Source organism: Echinops telfairi, unplaced genomic scaffold, assembly GCF_000313985.2.
Source record: "Echinops telfairi isolate 266 unplaced genomic scaffold, ASM31398v2 ScPeMD7_7457;HRSCAF=8495, whole genome shotgun sequence".
Classification (NCBI taxonomy): domain Eukaryota; kingdom Metazoa; phylum Chordata; class Mammalia; order Afrosoricida; family Tenrecidae; genus Echinops; species Echinops telfairi.
Genome location: NW_022111357.1, coordinates 12859839 through 12874383, shown reverse-complemented (window position 1 = coordinate 12874383; position 14545 = coordinate 12859839). Strand labels below are relative to the sequence as shown.

At 55.1% G+C, this 14545-nt stretch overlaps 1 protein-coding gene across 1 annotated transcript in view; it reads right to left on the bottom strand.

Moving 5' to 3' along the window:
- Nucleotides 1–4446: 4446 nt before the first annotated feature.
- SPOCD1 (SPOC domain containing 1) overlaps nt 4447–14545 on the bottom strand; it is a 35399-nt gene continuing 25300 nt past the window's right edge. The window contains 8 exon segments of the mRNA XM_004718093.1: nt 4447–4487; nt 6263–6841; nt 11423–11609; nt 12248–12337; nt 12817–12945; nt 13229–13250; nt 13426–13576; nt 13733–13847. Coding sequence (XP_004718150.1) covers nt 4447–4487; nt 6263–6841; nt 11423–11609; nt 12248–12337; nt 12817–12945; nt 13229–13250; nt 13426–13576; nt 13733–13847 — 1314 coding nt within the window.

Below are 14545 nucleotides of genomic sequence, written 5' to 3'. Positions count from 1 at the left end.
CCAAGTCTGTGGACAGAACACAACGGTTTGCTTAATATCCTTATTAGCTGAGTGAGCGTGAATGAATGAAACACACAGGCCCAATGCACGAAAGTCAAACAGCAGCCTGGGTTGACTGACCCAAAGGCAGCCTGACAGGCTCTGGAGGCCTCAGCTCGGCTGGCCCAGAACGGCGGCACCCTCTCCTGTCCGTTTTCATGAGGTGGTGGGAGATGGGAGCAAAGGGCCTGGCCAGTCTCCACAAGGTCAACCCTGGTCGGTAAGTAGCCCACCCCTGCAGAAAGGGCATAGGGGCCAGTGTCTACCTGTGCCTGGGTCCTCTTGTGTCCTGTGGCTGTCTGAACGGGGTGGCGACCTCCGTGCATCTAAGCTTGCATGTTGGCAGCTCAGAGCCGCCTCTCTGCAAAGCAAGGCGAGGCCCTGGGGCAGGCCCCTTTGGGTCTGGGGGCTGCTGCTGAGCCTCATTACCTCCGTGTGCACACCCTTGCCCTGCTCTGGCAGAGCCAGGCCTCAGTGCAGCTCCCTGTCAGCCAGCGGCTTAGCAGTGATGGAGAGCTCTCCTGGGGCCCCGAGGCCTGGCCATCTGGCCAGGCTGGTGCTGGGGGAAGGGAGGACCCTCCGGCCTCAAAGAGGGCTGGGTGTGTGAGGGCATGTGGGAGTGCAGGTGTGTGAGCCCGCAGTACATGTGACCTGTGTGTATCGGATGTATGGGATGTGTGTGTGTGTGATTGGGGGGTGGGTGGGCGCGGTAGTGTGGTTGTGAGTAGGATGGTGTGTGTGCAGTCATGACTGTGTATCTATGTTTATACGAGGGGGCTTAGAGTTTCTGCATAGGAGACTATGTGTCTCAAACTGTGGGCTAAGGGCAGGGATTAGGGTCTGGGTATTTTCTTGCGGAGCTGCAGACTTGAGGTTGGGCAGGGAGGGCCCAGTGGGTACTGGGGCTGTGGTTTGGGAGAAAGGCACCCATTCTTAGTGAAGTCTTGGTGCAGCCTTCCACCCAAAGATCCATTTCTTTCCGACCAGTTAGCACCTCTCTCCTCCTACCTGAGTGAGGTGCACGGTCCTGAGCCCCACCAGAGAAGCCGGAAGGCCCTGTGCCAGAGGCCTAAGGGATAATAGAAGGGCCTGGACTCTCCTGGAGCCCTTGTGCCTGGGTGCAGGGCTCATTGGAACACCTGCCCTGGGAAGCCACCCCAGTGAAGACTCAGGATCATCGCATGACCACCAAGAGAGAGAGAGAGAGAGAGAGAGAAAGCCACTCTGAAGTAAAGTCACACGCTTACCCAGAGCTGAGCACCAGCCCAGGCTCACATATGAACGGGGCCCTTACATGGGTCACCATGGTGGTGCACACCCATACACACATCACAACACACACTCCCACAGCCACACAGTTACACATACAGGCACAAGTGTGCACACATGCAGAAACACACATACCCATACATCAATGGGTAAGACCGGTGTATCATCCTGCATGTAGGAAAGGGCTTCAAAACGTTTGGGGAAAGATGGTACTGGAAGAGAATGGAATTTTTCTAGGAATTTTTTGAAGGCCTCCCCTACACATTCTTAAAAGGGCACATAGACTGTGTTACATGCAAACATGCGTGCACACACAGCCGCACACATTCCGTCCCTTCGTGTCCCCTCCACCCTCACTCCCCGTCTCCTGCTCCAGCGTCCTCATTCACTCTGGATGAGCCGCTCCAAGGGGGGCGATGCTGGATGCCCCCTGGGCCCTGAGTGTGTGGCTGTGTCTACTATGTACGTAAGTCTGTCTATGTCTGAGGGTCACTGTGTGAGTGGTACTCTGTGCCTTGAGCCTTGTGTACGCTGGGGCAGGCAGGGGCTGTCGCTGACACTGTGTGGCTATTTCTTTATGTACGAGGGGGCTGCAAGGAAGAAATCCACGGATTAATGGAATGAGAAGATCGTGGGATTTTTCTGTGAACTTTTTGAAGCCCCCTTGTATCTTGGTGGTCCTGTGTACTGGCTATGTGAGTGTGAGTGTGTGTGACAGCGGGCGATGTGTGTCTCCTGTGACTGCATCTTGTGAGCTGTCTCTTGGAGGTCTGTGTCTCTGTTATGTTGATGGTCATGTTGCCTCTCCGTGTGCACCGCATGTGTACAGGGCTGCGTGGTCCGGGACCCACAGGCTGACTGGTTGGCTCCCCTTCCGGCAGAGGCTCTGCCCTGGGGCGGGGCTGGGCGGGACTGGACTGAATCCCCCAGTCATTGACAGTCGTATTTACAGAGCTCTGAGTAGGACATAATTGCTTCTATTAATCTTTCTCCGGTTGTTAATTGCTCACTTATCGGGTTGTGTATTATGCCGACTGTTGCTCTTAATTCGCCTCCATAGCTGCAGGTGTTTGCTGCCTTATTAACTGTTAATCGGCGCGGCTAGGGATAGAGACTTAATTGGCCCCCAGAGTGGGACGCAGGCAGGCCAGTCGGGCACTGCCAGGCTCTCCGCCTGTCCCTGGAGCCCTCACCTGTAGAGGACAGGTGGCTTCCAGGGAAGGAGCTGGCCCACCGCCATTCTCCGGCAGGCACATTGCTGCATACAGTGGTGACAACTGCAGGGTATGGCTCCCATGCCATCCCACCTCCTGTGGAAGCCAGCTGACCAATCAGAACCGATCCAGCTCCCGTAGCTCACCCCACTCCCACCTGCTTTCCTCTCCCCAGTGTGGGAGTCGACCTCATTCATTTTAATTACTGAACAGAACTGAGAGGTCAGCATACATTGAAGCGGGTCTCCCCCTTTAGCCTGTTCTCTGCCTTCCCTCAGAGCCAGGCGGTCAAGGCTGTGAAGGGCTAGAGACCCTGGGGGAAAACAGGGCCAGAGCAAAGAAGGTGCAAATGAACCCCAGAAAGGACTTCCCAGTGACCAAGGAGGGTATCTGGGGGCAAGTAGAGCCCCACAAGAATAAGACCTGGGCCCCATCTCCACTTCTGCTTACAAGGACAGGGAAGCTGGCTCCCTCCTCAGCCCTGTTCCGGGCTTCGGCTGTGGGAGTTCCTGAGCTGCCTTCTGGCCCTTAGAGTTGAGGAATTCCTACTGTCCATATGGGAAACTGAGGCCCAGAGAGGCCAAGGGAGTAGCCCCAGGGCCCCGAGTCCTCTGTGGTAAAGGCTCAGATGTGGGGATTCCCCTGAGCCCAGTTCCTGCTCTCTGGCCTAATTCATCCCTGGCTTCTCAGCTCCAACAGCCCCTTCCCCAGCCCCTACCCTCCTCAGTCTGGTGTTCGAACCTCCCAACCTCAGCTGCCACCTTTCTGTGTGTGCTTGGCACTGTGGAAGAGCGTGCCTGGCCTCCAGTCTCCCAGCAGGACACGCAAGCAAACCAATCTGCCATGCCATCTGGAAGTTCTTCCTGGTATCTGACTGCCCACCATCTCTTGAGCCGCAACGAATCTCCTGTGGTTCAGTTCTGAGAGGTGCTGGGGCTCCCAGGAGTACCTGCTCTGCAGCAGACCAGTCCTAAGTGGGTAACCATGGATCATGGGGTCTTGGAGTTGGGGACTGTTTGGTGCTGGCTGTTGAGTTGATTCTGACTCGCAAGGACTCCGTGTGACAGAGTCGAACTGGACATATCCCCATTTATGGAGAGGGAAATTGAGGCAGAGGGAACTAAGCTTGCCCAAGGCTGCACAACCCCGAAAGGGCCACACTGGGGTTTCAACCAGGCCTTGCACTGCCTGTCTGAGAGCCTGCGTGTTTCTTCTGGGCAGCGGTGCTTGGGTGGATTCCTGCTAATGGTTCAATCAAGTGAGGTGGGGGCTGCAAACTGGTGGTCACCATGATAGCTCACCCCACCAAACCCAGATCTGGTAAACAGCAAGACGCAAAATACTCTCGTGTGCACAGCCCTCACCTGCCCAGCAAAGGGAGAAGCTAAGAACTGTCCTGGGATACTTGCTCTCACAAGTTCCGGCCCCGCTTCTATGTTAATGACATGCAGATATATGTAAATACACACAAGTAACCGCTCAAACCTTTGGGAGCAAAGGGGAGGGAGTGACCCAGGAGCTGTTGCTATGGAAACCCAAACTCGATGCCCCCGCTCCAACCCCACCCCCAGCAGGCGCTTAGACACTTGCACAAAGACCCAGGGTTCCTCGCTGCACAGCCCAGAGGGTGTGAACCGGAACTCCCCTCGGACTGCGTCCTCCAGCCCAGAGAAGCCAGGGAGTGGGGCAGCGGGTCGCGCACATTGCAGATCACAGGAGCCTCAGGGCGAGAATCGCTGCCATCCTCGCCAGCCTGGGGCGTCTCCCTCTAAAACCAAAGGGGCTAGTTGGCCCTTCGGAATCCTAACGACGCCTACTCCGGGCCTAGCAACACGAGACCCGCCCAACGTTGCTTAGCAACGTCCCTCCAGCCTAGCACCCGCCAGATTACGCCCCCTGGCAACACCCCGCCTAATCCACGCCCCTAGTCGCCGCTGAAGGGGAGGAAAGGCCCAGGCTTCAGAGCTAGGGTGCAAAGGTGGGCGTCAGTACTGAGCAGCCCCCGACCTTGGAGCAGGCTGCAGGATGGGGTCCGCCTATAAACCATCCCCGCCCCGCGGGGCAAGGCGTCCGGAAGCCTCAGTCTCTCCCCGATTAACGGGGAAAGCCACGTCCCGGAGTACGGAGTTTGTTCTTCCTTAAATGCCAGGGAAGGCAACCCTCCGCCGAGCTGCCGGGGTCGCTCCCGTCCCCCTCGGAGGAGGCCCTGCGCCTCCGCGGTCGAGGACGTCCGGCACAGCCCTCTCCATCCACACACACCCGCTACCCCCACACACAGCCGCGTTAAAGAAAACCCCACCCAAGTTGCAGACTCAGAATCAGAGCTCCGGGTTTGCATAATTAATCCCCATCATTTGCATATGGCTTGGAGGTTGTGGTGCTCCCACGCCCTTCGAAGCCGGAAAACATTCAGCAAGAGCTCCGCCCCAGGCTCACCTGTCCAGCAGCCCCCGTCCACCCCCACCGGCCCCTAGTCTTCACCCCCTGACCCCAGCCTACAACTCCGCCCACTACATTCTCGCCCAACCCCCAAGTCCGGCCTTCCATCCCGCCAGCCCCGGCCTCCATCCCAAGGCTGAGGGCCCCCTCTGCTGTCCGCCGCGGGTAGGGCAGCCGCAGAACTCTTGGAGCAGAGAAGCGGGCTTCCCAGCCCCCACCCCACCACCTTCCCACCCACTCCAGTCCAACTGGGTACCGGGTGAGGCTGGTTTGTGCGCAAGCTCTGAGAGGAATGGGTTGGGGTATATCCCCTGAGGTCCGGGGTCGAAACTTGGGGTCCTGGCACATAAATCTTTTCCCCAAACGAGGCCCTGCTTCCCCTTTCTGGTCCTGTGACCAGGGTGTGTGTGCCTGTTACTCTCTGAGCCCTCCGAGGTACACCACACCCCATGGCCAGGCAGCACCCCTGCCCTAACTGATCGCCTTCCCCAAGTCTGTGGGAGTGACAGGAGGTAGGGGGAGAAGGGCCCGGCCCCCCATCCATCCTCAACAGGGCGTGCGCGCACACACACACCACGGTGTAAGTCTGACCGACACCCCTTGGCAAATGAACTTAAACCCACAGCAGCGTGCTCGCCTTCTCCTTCCTGGCAATTTCGGGATGACTGTCTGAGCGGGAGACCCTGGGTGGTGCTCACCAGAAGGTGGGTGGTTAAGAGCCCACCAATGGTGCCTTGGAAGAAAGGCCTGGTGATCTACTTCTGAAAAATCAGCCGTTGAAAACTCTGTTCAGCACAATTCTACTCCGACACACCACCCTTATCACCCAATGGTTTTTTAACTGGTACCCTTTCCACAGCCTCCACCCATTTCCCTCCCCGCCTCCCCCTCCTCTCCCATCTCCCCTGCCCATCTGGTAACGGCTGTGCCCTGGGACAAAGGGGACATGGGACAAGACATTCACTAGGCTGCCACCCCCTCAGGGCCAGCCCTTGGCTCTGAAGCACCTCTGTACAGCAACAGGCCCCCCACCCCCGCCTCCTGCAGATGCAGATCTCTTAGCCAGTCAGCAGGTGCAGCCCCACATCTGTGCAACTCTTTATTGAACCCAAACCAACCCCAACAGACTGAAGAACAAGAAACTAAAGCCGGATGGGTGGGTTGACCTTCCCCTCCCCCACCCCTGCCTCCCTCCTGGGAACAACTCCGGGTTCAGCACTAATGAAGAGCTCAAGCCTCCCTCTTCTGAGGGGTGGGGGATGTCAGACCTCTCTGGGAAGGGGTCCCTCTGGGAGTCCCACCTGTGGGGCCCACAGAGAAGCTAGGTGCTGAGTCAGGGGGGTGGGCAGACTGTGCAGAGGGTGGGGGCAGGGGCTGCTGGCCTGGGGGCCACAGGGAGGCTTGGAGCTGGTGGCTCATATTCACCAGGGATTGGAGGTGCTGAAGCAGGGCTTGGTGGGGACAGGAGGCCCTGTGGAGGTGATGGCCACGGTCAAACCACTGGCCAGCTGGGGCTGCTGCATCAGTGTTCCTAGAGTGGAACCCGCCTCGCCCTGGGGGCCACTGCCCTCGACCAGCAGCCCACACTTGCCCCCTGCCCCTGGAGGGCCTGGGCCAGGCACACATCTCCCTTGGAGCCAGTCCGCCGCCGCCGTGGCGGCGCTGGCTCTGCTGCAGGGTGCCCTGGGGTGGGGGGGAGCCCTTCAGGGGCACATCCTGTTTCCTGTCCTCCTTGTAGCATCTTGTCTCCACTTTGCTGTTGAAGGAGACCTTCTTGCGAACCCTCCCCTCCTTCAAGGGGCTGGGGCCTGTTGTGGCTGGCAGCCCTGCCGTGGGGAGCAGCACGGCCAGCAGCAGGCTTGAGTGAGTAGTTTCCAGGCCTGGGAAGAGAAAGCAAGGCGTAAGTGGTCCAATAAGCAGGGTCGGGTGGGGCCTAGTCCCCAGCGAACAATGTCACAAACCCACATGCAACTGATGAGTAAGTATGCTGGGGAAACTGGGTTATTGAGAGGGAGAGAGAAAAGGGAGACACAAAGGCTACAGCAGGAGGGCCCGAGGCTAGACTTCAAGAACTTCCAGGAACAGCGACCCTTGAGATGCTTTGAGAACAGGTGTAGGGAGCAAGGGGACCGAGCCAGTCTCTGAAGATATGGTCTTAGGCGTGCGGGAAAGGAGTAACTTGGCTGCAGGCAAGGACTGGCTGGTCAGCTCTCAAGACCCTAGGGATTCAGTGTCTATCTCACTGTCCCAGGCCCGGCAGAGCTTTGCTCAGGGCCTGACACAGTCTTCCTCCTGCTACTAAGGCCATTCCACCCGACTCGTGGTGACACCCTCTCCTGCACCATCCCCACGATCTGCTTTGGGTCACACTGTCGCCAGCTCTTTCTTCCTCGTCCACCTTCGTCTGAAAGCTCTGCTGAAACCTGTTCAGCAGCATAGCAGCAGGCAGGCTTCCACGGACACAGGGGTGGTGGCTGTTCACGTGAGGTGTGTCAGCCGGGAATCAAACCTGAGTCTCTTGCATGAAAGGCGAGGATTCTACCGCACATACCCAGGCCCCACTGGTCCAGCACATCGATGGCAAAAACATCCCTCTGCCCCACCTGTGGTGATGTTTTCAGTCCACTGTTGGTGGGTCTGTCTCTCATCTTGCTGCCTCTGGGCCAGAGGGGTCTGATCATGAGTTTCTAGCTAATGATGGCGAGTGCAGGGTGGTGGGCAGGAGCAAAGGCAGGGGGTAGGGGGTAGGGTTGTGCCACCTGGGGCTGAAGCCTGGTTCTGCTAGGCAGATGCCCCTACCTCAGTGTTCTCCTCTGGGAAGTGGCATGGGGAAGAGAGAGAGAATCTACAGAGGGCCACCACTCGTGTGTCAGTCTGTCCTACTGTAGGGGCTCATGTGTTGCTGGAAGTGATCACCGGGATGTCACATGAAGCTTCCAGACTAAGCACAGGCTGTGGAGAAGAAAAAGGCTGGACACGTCTAAGGGGTTCGCCATGAAAACTTGACGAATAGTAAGGAAACACTGCTAGATCCGTGTCCAGAGAGGAGCCCCTCAGGTCAGAAGGCACTCAAAGTCTGACTGGGGGAGGGGCGGGGGGTGCCTTCTCCAAGGAGAATCAGCCATGGGGATGAAGTCGGGTTGTGGGGATCTTTACTAGCTGATGGGGCACAACTCCACACTAGAAGAAACGGCTGCAAACCTCTGCTAAGAATCAGACTATGGAATGTACACGTGATGGAAGTATGGCATGAAGCCCGGGTCCGGGGAAGCTGGGAGCCATCAACAATGAAATGGACTGCATAAAGACCGAGATCCCGGCATTAGTGAGCTGCAATGGACTAGCATTGGCCGCTTTGAATCAGACAGTCATATGGTTTACTACGCTGGGAAAGACAGGTTTAAGAGAAATGGTGTCCTATTCATCATCAGAAAGAATATTTCAAGATTGATCTTGAAATACAATGCTGTTTGGAAGGGGATACGATCTCTACCCCTACACGGAAGTCCAGTTAGTACAACTTTTATTCAAATGTATGTCACAACCACTAACACTAGCGATGAAGAAGCTGGAGAGTTCTAACTTCTTCAGTCTGATACTGATCAAACATATAATCAAGATGCATTGGTGACTATTGGCGGATGGAATGCAAATGCTGGAAACAAAGAAGGGGCGTTAGTTGGAAACCGTGGCCTCCGTGACAGAGAAGAAGCTGGAGACTGCATGATGGAATTTTGCAAGACGAACAACTTCATCAAAAACATGTTTTTTCAACAGTATAAAAAGTGAGTGTACACAGGAACCTCACCAAACAGAATGCACAGGAAGCAAGCTGACTATAAAGGAAGAGATGATGGAGAAACTCACGATTAACAGCCAAAATGAGGCCAGGACCCAACTGTGGAGCAGACCCTCAACTGCGCATATGTATGCTCAGATTGAAGAGGAGGAAAACGAAAACGAATCCACGAGAGCCAAATACGACCTTGAGTCGATCCCACTTCTCAAGAACAGATTGGACACACTGACCACTGACGACGGGAGAGCTGACCAGCTGTGGAACGACATCCAGAACAGCACCCATGAAGAAAACACAGGGCATTCAAGACTGGGGGAAATGATCCAAGTGGACGTCGGAAACGACTCTGACACTTGCTCCTGGTTGTGGAGTAGCTAGGGCAAACGGCAGAAATGAAGTCAAGGTGCTGAATCGAAGATTTCAAACTGTAGCTCCAGAAGACAAAGTCAAATATTACAAGGAAATGTGGAAAGAGCTGCAGTGAGAGAGCCAGAGGGGAAGAATGTGCTCAGCTGAAAGAACTGAAGAAAATTCAAACCTCAAGTTGAAATACTGAAGGATTCTATCATCGAAACATTGAATGATGAAGGAAAATGAAAAAAACTTTTAAAACCTACAGTCACTGCACCAAGAAGACCTGGTTGACATTCCATCATTTCAAGAGGTAGCGTATGATCAAGAACCCATGATACAGAAGGAAGAAGTCCAAGCTGCACTGAGGCATTAGCTAAAACAAGGCTCCAGGAATTGACGGGGTACCAATTGAAATGTTTGAACAAGCTGAAGCAGCACTGGAATCACTCATTCATCTAGGCCAGGAAATTTGGAAGACAGCTACTTGGTCAACTGACTGGAAGAGATCCACATTTGTGCCCATTTCAAAGAAAGGTGACCCAACAGAATACACAAATTATAGAACAGTGTCATTAGTAGCACATGCAAGTAAAATTGTGGTGAAGATCATCCAACAATGACTGCAGCAGGACATTGACAGGAAACTGTTATAAATTCAGCTGGATTCAGAAGGGGACACAACACAAGGGACATCATTGACACAGGGATATCACTGCCGCCTCAGATACATGTTGGCTGAAAGCAGTGAATACCAAGATGGGAACTTGTTTTATTGACTATGCAAAGGCATTCCACTGTGTCGATCATAACAAACTGGATAACATTGAGAAGGAAGAATTCCAGAACCTTCATTATGTCCACGTGGAATTTGTACATGGACCCAGAGGCATGGGCAGAAGGGCATGCTGCACGGCTTATAATCTGGACACGTCTGTGTCAGTGTTGTATCCTCTCACCATACTTACTCAATCTGTACGCAGAACAAATAATCCAAGCAGCTGGGCTATCTGAATAAGAGCCAGCATCAAGCTTAGAGGAAGGTTTATTAACAACCTGCAGTATGCAGCTGACACAACCTTGCTTGCTGAGAGGGCTTGGTGGACTTAACAGATGACGATCAAGGATTGCGACCTTTATTATAGATTACAAGTCAATGTGAAAAAGACCAAACTCCTTACACCTGGGCCGAGAGACAGCATCCTGGTAAACCAATCAGAGTAAAGCTGCCAAGGACTTCATCTTGCTTGGAACCTCAACCAAAGCTCATGGAAGCAGCTGCCAAGACATGCAAATGAAAACAGAGGAGCTGATACCAAAGAAAATGTTCTGAAAATGATGATGGCAACATATGTACAAATGGGCTTGATTCAATTGATGGATGGATTGTTAGAAGAGCTGTCAGAGCCCCTGATAACGCGATTTATTTTTAAAAAGACATCCAAATGTACTGTATTGGGCAAATCTGTTGTCCAGCCCTTCTCTGAAGTGTTAAAAGAGAAAGGATGTCACTGGAGGACTAAGGTGTGCCTGGCCCAACCCGTGCTATTTTCAATCGCCTCCTATGCATGTGAAAGGTCAACCCTGAAGAAGGTAGACTGAAGGAAAATCAATGCATCTGAATTACAGTGCTGGTGGAGAATATTGAAAAGACTATGGACCGCCAAATGAACAAACAATTCTGTCCTGGAAGAAGCCAACCACAGGGCTCCTTAGAAGCGAGCATGGTGAGACGTGGGCCCACGTCTTTTGGACATGTGATCAGGAGAGTCCAGTCCCTGGAAAAGGACATCATGCTTGGTCCTGTAGGAGGTCAGCGAAAAGGAGGAGATGGACTGACACAGTGTCTGCATCAATTGGCTTCAGCGCATACTTGCTGAGGCAGTGCTTCATTCTGTTGTGCAGAAGGTCGCTCTGAGTCAAAACCGACTTGGTGGCCCCTAACAACAACTTCCTGGGGGCTCTTTTGAGGCTTCAATGCATGGCTATCAGTAAGGCTTTAGAGTTATGCACAAGGCGGCAGCTCCTGGCCCAGGAGCCACTGAGGCTTGGAGCTGGTGGTTCCTAGTCGCCAGGGATTCCTGGTGCTGGAACAGGGCTTGGTGGGGACAGGAGGCCCCTGGAGGTGCAACTGCAGAGGGTCTCGTTCGAGGAGGGCATCCGCTTGGCCCATACAAGGATGAGCTATGACTGCTATCATCCTAGGCTGTTTCTGGATTTCCTTCTGAGATACGCCCTTGTTCTGGCGAGACTTGGTGGCTGTGCCAACCAGGCCTGGTCTGCCCACCTGGTCTGAGCATCAGGCACTCACCTGGGCCTCCCAGAGGACGCAACCTGGCAGGCAGAGGCTGGAAGGCAGGCAGGGGCAGCAGGACCATCCTCGTATGGTCCACAGCCGCCAAGCAATGGCACTGCTTGTTGTTGAGGTAGGAGTAGAGCAGGCGGCAGTTCTGGGTGTCCCGGGCCCCGTGGGGGCACAGTCTGACCACGCTGACGTCCTGTGGCCACAGGAAGGAGAACAACTTGGGGAGGAGAGCTCCCCACTGCTTCTGCAAACACCCCTAGCTTCATCTAAACCACTGGGAACCCAGACAATGATTCCCACTGGACAGCAAGCAGAGGAAACAGGTGCCTGCCTGGGGTCAGAGGTCACGCTGGAAACCAAACCCAATACCTCAGAGCCAGGCCTTCACCCAGAGATAGGGAGAGGAATGTAGGGACAGTATTACAGATCAACTGTGTCTTGGAATCTCACGTCATCTATGGGGGGCTGTGATGCCCTTTGGGAAGAGGGGCTTCTTTGTTATGCTAATGAGGCAGCACATTAATGTAGGAAGGTCCTAAACCTAATCACTTCTGAAGTGTCCACAAAGCAGATTAGACACACAGTAGCAGGTACAGACAGGGAGGGAGAGACAGATGCCACCCGGAATAGCTTAAGGGCAACCAAGGCCTTCTGCCAGGGCCCACCTACGGCCGAAGCCCTGGATCCAGACCTCTACTCTCCCAAATGGTGGGAAAATAAATGTCTGTTTTCTAAAGCCACCACTGTGATATTTCTGGGAACCTACGGCAGGTAGGGCTAAGAGGGGTGAGCTGCTAGGAGAAGAGGCCACCCCTAAAGATGCCCTGTTACCTTGGCCTCAGCTGGGCAGACGCTGGCCAGCAGGTCCCAGACAGTGGTGGGAGCAACACAGCCAGCTGAGCGGATCACCTCGGGCAGGGCCTGGGGGTTGGATGGTGGCCGGTCAGCTCCCAGCATCTGCCCCCCATCCCACCCCCAGGTCCGCTACTCAGGGCAGACTCAGTACCGCCCACCTTGGAGGCAGCTACTAGGAAGCCCTCACCGCTCTGGGGCCCCAGGCAGGCCAGAGCCATCTCCTACAGCTGGTCTCTGAAACACCTATCTCCCCCAGCCTCGCACACACCCTTCAGACATTCTGTCACTCTACAGTCATTCCTAAAAGTCCACTTAGGAGGCCTGGAAGGTACCAGGCTCCTCCTGGCCCTGAGCGCCCGTCCTTTACCATGTGTCTCTGCAGGACGTGTCCTTTGTCCCCGGCTTGGCTCAGGGGTGCCAGTGACCCAAGTTAGAGAAGTGGGTGAATAAATGATGGAATGAATGCATGCACACTCAGGGGTATAGGTAGCTGGCTGGGCTTCCCCCGGCTGCTCCCCCCATGCCCCCCCCCAAGGCAGGAGTACCTGGACAAGCCGACAGCTGTGTCCTGAGACCAGCTGAGCCTTGACCCGGAATGGCTTGATGGAGAACATGTGTATAGCCCCCTCCCAGAGGGGCTGGCTGGGCGGAGCCTTGGTGGTCCCAGCGGGTGTCTGGGACCTAGAGAGTGGGCAGAGAGACAGGGTCAGGCACAGCAAGTCATCAGGACCAGCCCAGCTTCTACCCCCTTTTCTTCAGAGCAGGGCCTGGGTTCCCGTGGCACGGGGCTAGAACAAAAGTCACTGTGCTGGCCGAGCCAACACGTTGGTCCAAGCTTGGCCTTGTGCAGAGGGACATCGAGCAGGCTGAAATAACTGTCTCACTGCACAGATGGGAAACGGACGCCCATAGAGGCAGTACGTCTCAGCCAAGACCACACAGTGAGAAAGCCCCTGCTCTGAGTCCGGGTGGTGGCACCACATAAGCGTTCAACAGCGAGTCTTTGGGAGAAAGAGAAGGCTGTCTGCTCTCAGACGGACTCGCACAGCCTTGGAGACCCCAGAGTGGGCCGTGAGGAGTCTCAATGGACTTGGTGGCAGTGGATGGTGTCTGCTACACCAGCAGGTGCCCCCCACCAATTGCCCACTCCCCACCTGTCCTGGGTCTCTGTGGGAGGCTTCTCCCTGCTTGGTGCCATCTCTGGGGAGGACACAGGGGCTGGGTTTGAGAGTCTCTGGAAGATATTGTCCCCGTTCCCGATAGTGGCTTTGGCGTCGTCCGGCAGCTCACCCGAGGGCTCCAAGTCTGCGAACAGCAGAGGCAGGCGCTGAAACAGGAGGACAGTGATCCTGAAGCCAGACCACCGCTTGAGAGCCAGGATTGAAGAGGTTGTTTGACAGGTGTCAGGGGGCATGGGCATCCCACCTGGACACCTCCCAAAGGCCACCGCACGGCTCCCACCCCCGCAGACTGTGCAGTTGGGGTCCAGGAAGTGATGCTTGTGCTGCTCCGAGCTGTCAGCCTCTGAGGTGGCGGGCGGGGCCAGGGGGCCGCAGTCTATGCACACCATGGGTCCCTGGGAGACACAGGAGAGAGGGCTGGCTGGAAAGGCAATTGGGGACCTCCAGGGCCCCCAGGGGCGTGGTTTATTGGGTCTTACCACATACTCATAATGCACTCTTTCCTTACTTATTAAAGAATTCATCAGTAAATCCACCTTTGTCCCACCACTCTGAGCTGATGGCGGGTGGTCTATATCCTCCTCTCGGACCACCTTTCTGTACACAGGCTTGAAGGCTTTTTACTGACACTGCTGGACTCGACAGTCAACAGGGCCTCTCGTTTGGTCCGCCCATCACAGCAGAGGCCCGTGCCACGCTGAAGGCGCCCAGGCGACACGGAGTTCACCAGCCACCTCTGCTGCCCCACCTCTGGGTCGTTTCTAGTTGTGGACGCTTACAAACAGCACCCAGGATGTTCATGTGTGGAAAGGCTTCTCCTCGGCTTCGAATGACTTCCTTACACTACGTTCCCAGAAGCAGGTGCTCATCCAAGGACAAGGAATGGCTTGAAGACTTCCCAGCATCCACTGCCAAATTGCCACTTTTCCTCTCACAGCATAAATCGGTTTGAACAGAAAATGCAGTATCTGTTCATGTACACTTACACACCCACACACATACACATACATACAAGGGGACTTCAAAAAGTGCGTGAATAGATGGAATGAAAAGATAATGGAATTTTTTCCCAGGAACCTTTTGAAAAAAAAAA